Source organism: Adiantum capillus-veneris, chromosome 15 (genome assembly GCF_014529385.1).
Source record: "Adiantum capillus-veneris isolate H3 chromosome 15, ASM1452938v2, whole genome shotgun sequence".
Lineage (NCBI taxonomy): Eukaryota > Viridiplantae > Streptophyta > Polypodiopsida > Polypodiales > Pteridaceae > Adiantum > Adiantum capillus-veneris.
The window spans coordinates 2499450-2505062 of NC_140945.1; the positions used below are offsets into that span (position 1 = coordinate 2499450).

Sequence of the window (5613 nt, forward strand, 5' to 3'; positions counted from 1 at the left end):
AGTACTTGTTGCCATAGTAATTGGTAGGGCTGTCCACAGATATCCAGCCTGTATGCTTGCTTTCACATAGAGCTTAAATGTTTCTTCTGTAAAGCTTAATGGTTCAAAAAATCAACAGATGCCATATTTCACCATATATTTTGACTAGTTCACCTTCCACGCAGCTGCTGGCACTTGCTCTTGCAGGACCATTCAAAGACAACACAAATGATTGCTTTGAACCCCATTGCCGGCTCATATCAGCCATGTCAACACAAGAAATGTCACTAGTCTAGTAACAAGACTTAAAGGCACCTACAGCAAAACCACATGCACAATTCACTGGATATCCTCATTACAGAAAAATTGTATTCAAGCAATTGGGTTAGTCACGAACATAGTCTTGAGTGGTGGTTGTGGTGTATGCAACTGGCAATAGCCCCCGCTGTTTTCACATCATTTCGGAAGCTACTAGTCAAGACACCAGCTCCAACTCCATCCAATCTGTTTCCGTGAGCGCATGTAAGCAAATATACAAGCTGAAAAATACCTATCAAAATTTGCAGGGAATTCCCTGACGCCCAGTATGGAACCTCTGGTTACAAAGGAAAAGGGCTTATTTTTACGATCACCACATTAAGCCTCCGGTAAAACAATATTGTACACATAATTTAGTGATTTGTTTTGCAATGTTAGAGCATGTGAATTCAGGTAGAGTACTTGCTCAAATCATCTCTGGATTGCGTCCGTCTGCTTGACAGCTGTGATCCCTTGTAAGGTCCTGGCTGCAAATCTGTCGACTCCAGCATGGACTTCCCCGCACCTGTAGGTAGTGAAGAGAATCGTAACTGAGAAATATCTTGGGACGACCCCAAAGGCGCAGGACTGTGAGGTGCCTTGAACCTTCCATCTCCTGCAATAGCAATCATTCACTTGTGATTAAAGATGGCATGCACAGGTCCAGCTGCATGTTCATATTCTTAAAATGTAGAATGTGACCCTGATCGCACTACTCACCATTGCGAAATGAACTTTCCACCTTCCCAAGCCCAAGACGAAGAGGGGAGAGAAAAATAGATGCTCGGGGAGTGCCCAGACTCAACTGACTGAAAATAGGTGAGTGAGGCTTCCGCCCAAGAATGAGCGAGCAATTATGGCAATAAGTTATTGTGAAGACCACGAGCACCATAATGGCCAGGAGACAAACTGAGAGGACGCCTGCATCAAGGGTCAATGGTCCTGCTGAGCTACTGAAAAAGCTACTTGGCTTGGCAGCATGTGAAGACTGTGTTGGAGCAAATGCCCCCGCTTCCAGTAAGGCTGCACCAAGTGTCCAAGTCATGTCACCAGATCCGACAGTGATTTGGTCTTCCTGAAGATGCAAGCCATTTTGAAGCAACTCAACCACATATGGTGCCCTGAAACAATAATGCTCCACAAGAGGCTGAGGCACAACACTATTCAAAGCCTTCTTCCAAGGCTTCCCACAGAAGGCCTTGCCCTGGTCAAGAAGTTCTGCAAATCCAGCATCCGGCTGAAGCCCAAAAAATTTATAAACAACAAAAAACCCTGACAAAGCATAAAATCCTCCATGAGGGATTGGCTGATGCTTTCCAAGAGCGCAAGGAGGCTCATCACAATCCACAACAGGAGGTGACAAAGAGAACCTGGAAGTGTTAACTATATCACTTGCCAGAGCTTTACAAGCCTTCCAATCAGGCTTCCCAACTAAAGTGAGCTCCAAAGAAGCACTACTAGCCGAGCCCTTCGTCACTAACGTGCCAGGTGCTGAAGATTGTTGGAGATTGCAATGAGAACATTTGTAATGACCTTGAAAACCTGTGTGTAGGCATGGATGCTGCAATTCCTGAGTACTCCCTGTTACATCAGGATTATTCACCTGACGTTGACTCCAAAGGATGCCGACAGATTTGTCAAAGGCATCATTCAGACCGAAACCAGCATGAGAATATGCATAAAGATGGTGCTCAGTCGAGCCAACACTAAGGTTCATCCCGAAATCTTGAAGGTGAACCTCTTCTGACTCAAACGTCACTTGCAAAGAAGAACCTCCCAAGTCAAGGGCACCAAAAGTTGGCTGCCGAGGTGTCCGACCTAAGCGACCAAACTTATAGTTCAATGCAACCCATCCATAATATGCTTCTTCAACACCAGATATGACTTTTACCCACCTCCTTTTGCACTTGAAAGGAGACTTTTCCAATATTGCCCACGCTTTGTCAAGAACCCACTCTGCATCTTCACTGGGTAATCCTCTCATACCGGCTGTTGCTAGTAGGAAGAGAGGAGTGTTCCTCCTATTAGAGCGAGGAATTTGCTTTCTTGCCCACTGCAACAAAGGTTCAAGTGCATCCTTAACACCTGACTCATTATTCACAAGCTTATGCAAACCAGGCTCTGTTTCCATCCGATGATAAGCTCGTGTTTGCTTTCCCTGCCCTCCTTTTCTGCCTGGAAGGTTCATCACTGCAGATTGAGAGGTTGATTGGATCACTACAGGTGGCTGATCCACACCTAATGAATCTCTATAGGACCACGCATACACCTGAACACGAGTGCTGGTGCTCCCACAATCTAATACTACGGAGTATTGAAGCTCATCTACCTTCCAATGTTGCCTCAACCAATGTAATCCAAAGTAAACAAAAAATCCAACCAAAAAAATTGTCAGAAGTAGTGCTAGCAGCTTGCACCAGAATCTTTGCTTCACTGTACTGCCTTTCCCAGACTTTGGGGTATACGTTGAAGCATTCCTCTGCGAAGGATAGATTAAAGGCTTTGTTTCATCCACTGAATCACTTAGATCGACTACACATGCATCCCCCTGTGTACTCACCTTGCCATACAAGGTGAAATCTTGCAGGGAAACAGACGCCTGCATTGCATTGCCATAGGTGTAATCTGCTCTTGCAATGCCAAGAGGAGGCAAAGTAGCAAATGATGATGAAGTCCTTATGGATGATGAAGAGGTGAACGGGTTCTTCAGCGCAGCTGCAGCAACCTTTGAGATGCTTTTAAAACCCATACTACACACATCCACCACCTAAAATCTCCGCTTAAGTTCTTTGATGTTTCAAATGGGAAGCCTGTGTTCTGCAGGCCCATGACCTATAACACAAAATAGATGTAGTTGTTTTAATAAAGTGAGAAAGAGACATACTTTGCAATCAAAAAGAAATTCAAACGCTAGTCCGCTGCAAGCACAACATTGTACTTGCTGAAACCACTGGTGTTCGGGTACAAAGCAAGTGTCTGCCTGGTGAGATGTGGGAACACGATCCTACCCTTTGAAAGGCACAGGGGGGGCAAAATGACTCGAGGGCAGATCAACCTTATGCCTAGTCACAGATCTGCGCATTTTGAAAAACAGCAAAGGTGGGGGCGCGTACATTCTCGTTGTAAGAGGCAATCGCCCTCTCGTACACAGACAGAACAACAAGCTCACGAACGACAGACATAGTTGAAGAGGCGAGAGAAGAGCAGATCTGGTGGAGAGGAGGCGTACCTGTGGTAATAAGCGCCGAGAAGAAGCTCAGCGCTGCAACGATCATCTCCGGGCGCACAGCTCTACATTGATACTCGCTTTCAATCCGCGTTTTGAAGGTAATTTTATCGGTACTCGGCGGAGAGACATCACGACGTGAGAAAAATTCAAAAAGCATTCTGTATTGTGGCCAACAAGTCATAGTGTGAACCTAGTCGTATGTGCCAAGAGCATGGTCGTTAGTTCTCTTTCGTCGATATAAGGAGGTGCAGGCTCCAAGCTCGAACACTCCTTTAACTGTATGTTACAATGTAATTGTAAGTTACATTGGTGGAGGAGATGGGCATTTCTTGCTTGGGACATTAGTTACAATTCTTTCCAACTATGGCACTATTTTGGGGCACCTGGCCTCAAGTACAACGCACAACTCAGTGGCCAATTGATTACTACAGCAGGATTCTTTTGAATGTTTTGCATAGCACCACTTCAACCATTTGTTGCAACCTAGAGGTCGACCATCACCACAACAACAACACGATTTCCCTGAAGGTGGACTACCCAATCATCCCCAACCCTACCGACTAGGTTACTTTCAAAAACTTATAGATTTATAGACTACCAAATCATTCCCGACCTACTGTTACCATATACATGTGGTAGTGATGTGTGTGAACACACTAGGACCACCGGGGCATTTTTTCCCTCTTTAGGAGGTTTTTTCCCCCGTGCATTGTATATACGCCCATCACTCTAGGGCTATCTATCTTTCCATTGCACACTAAGTAACATACTCTCTATTGTGTGCCTTGAGCTTCCTTCGTCTTCTCCAAGCTGTGTGTGTTTCTCTGCAACCCTAATTCCAACAATTGGTATCAGAGCAGGTCACGTCCTCCCGGGCTTAGTCGCCAGCTGCTCCAGCACACGTCTGCTCACTTTCTCCGATTTCAGTGAGCTTTGGCGAGCGTTCGCAGGTCGACAAATATTTTGGGTGAGCTCAAAGAGCTCGGTCTGCTCAGAATTTTGATTTGGGCTCATTTCGGCCTCCGTTTCCACTACGGGCAGTACTGCACAGGCTATTTCGTCATTTTGTGCAGATTTTCTGTCAGTACCGTTTTTCTGCATAACAGGTGCCTTATAGTCTTCTACGGTTTGTGCTATATAGCACAAGTTGTTCCTGCTCCATTTCTCCTATTTTCGGGCAGTTTTCACATCAGGTGCAGCATTTACCATGGCTGACAACAACAACACAGATGTGTTCAAGATGTTTGCTGCTGAGGACAGGTTGGATGGGGACAACTACCCTATGTGGGCTTATATGATGCAACATGTTCTTGTGTCAAAAGGTGTCTGGAACATTGTGCAGGGCATTGATGTACGTCCTGGTTCTGAAGATGTAGGCGATGTTGAGGATGTTGCAGGTCTTGCTGCAAGGATTGCAGCTGTTAGAGTTGTTTTGCCTACGGCAGAACAAGCTCGTTGGGATGTTAAGGATGCGCAGGCTCATGCATTGATTGCCTTGTCTGTGAAGCGCACCATTATTCCTCACATCCGTTCAGCAAAATCTGCAAAACAGGCTTGGGATATTCTAGCAGGTCTTTATGCAAGCCGCAATGAGGCTAAAATTGCTTTGCTGCGTAAAGAGCTAGAGTCGAAGATTATGCATGAGGAAGATGATATGGACACTTTCCTTGCTAGTGTCAAGGATATCAATGAGCAACTCATTTCTGCAGGTGAAGTCATTTCGGACAGTTCCCTTGTGCAGACTGTTCTTGATGCCTTACCAAATTCCTACCAGACTTTTGCTAGTACTTGGAGACTGATGACCCAAGGAAATCCTGAAGTTGTCAAGTTTGATGCATTATGCACATTGTTGTTGCAAGAGTCACTTTCTAGAAAAAACAGGACTAGGCAACGTGCAGTTGAACAGGCTTTTATTGCTTCTCAAAGAAAGGGTGGTAACAGTAATGCAGCCACTTCTTATGGTTCTGCTGCGAGTGGCAAAAATTCTGTTCCTAATGCTTCTGCTGGCAGCACTTCGTCTGGCAATTCTGGTGATAAGGGCAAAAAGAAGATGCGTTGCCATTATTGTAAAGCCAATGATCACTTGATCAAGTCGTGTCCTAAGTTGA

The 5613-nt window shown here is 45.3% G+C and overlaps 1 protein-coding gene across 2 annotated transcripts; it reads right to left on the minus strand.

The window, feature by feature from the left end:
- Window positions 1-310: 310 nt before the first annotated feature.
- LOC147440171 (GDA1/CD39 nucleoside phosphatase family protein) lies at window positions 311-3660 on the minus strand. 2 transcript variants are annotated; one of them, XM_086529932.1, is made up of 3 exons: window positions 3506-3660; window positions 997-3108; window positions 311-892 (listed from the first exon to the last, which is right to left on the minus strand). In XM_086529932.1, the coding sequence occupies exons 2-3, from the start codon at window positions 3023-3025 to the stop codon at window positions 687-689; spliced, it is 2235 nt and encodes a 744-aa protein (XP_086386058.1). In that variant the 5' UTR covers window positions 3026-3108; window positions 3506-3660; the 3' UTR covers window positions 311-686. The 2 variants fall into 2 exon arrangements, with proteins under 2 accessions (XP_086386058.1, XP_086386059.1); XM_086529933.1 differs by lacking the exon at window positions 3506-3660 and adding an exon at window positions 3285-3484.
- Window positions 3661-5613: the final 1953 nt, after the last annotated feature.

Excerpts from the sequence above, each read along its gene's own strand:
- LOC147440171 (XM_086529932.1), bottom strand. The coding sequence starts at position 3,025 with ATGGGTTTTAAAAGCATCTCAAAGGTTGCTGCAGCTGCGCTGAAGAAC. Across the intron at positions 893-996 it reads GGAAAGTTCATTTCGCAATG|GAGATGGAAGGTTCAAGGCA; the intron begins GTGAGTAGTGCG and ends TTGCTATTGCAG.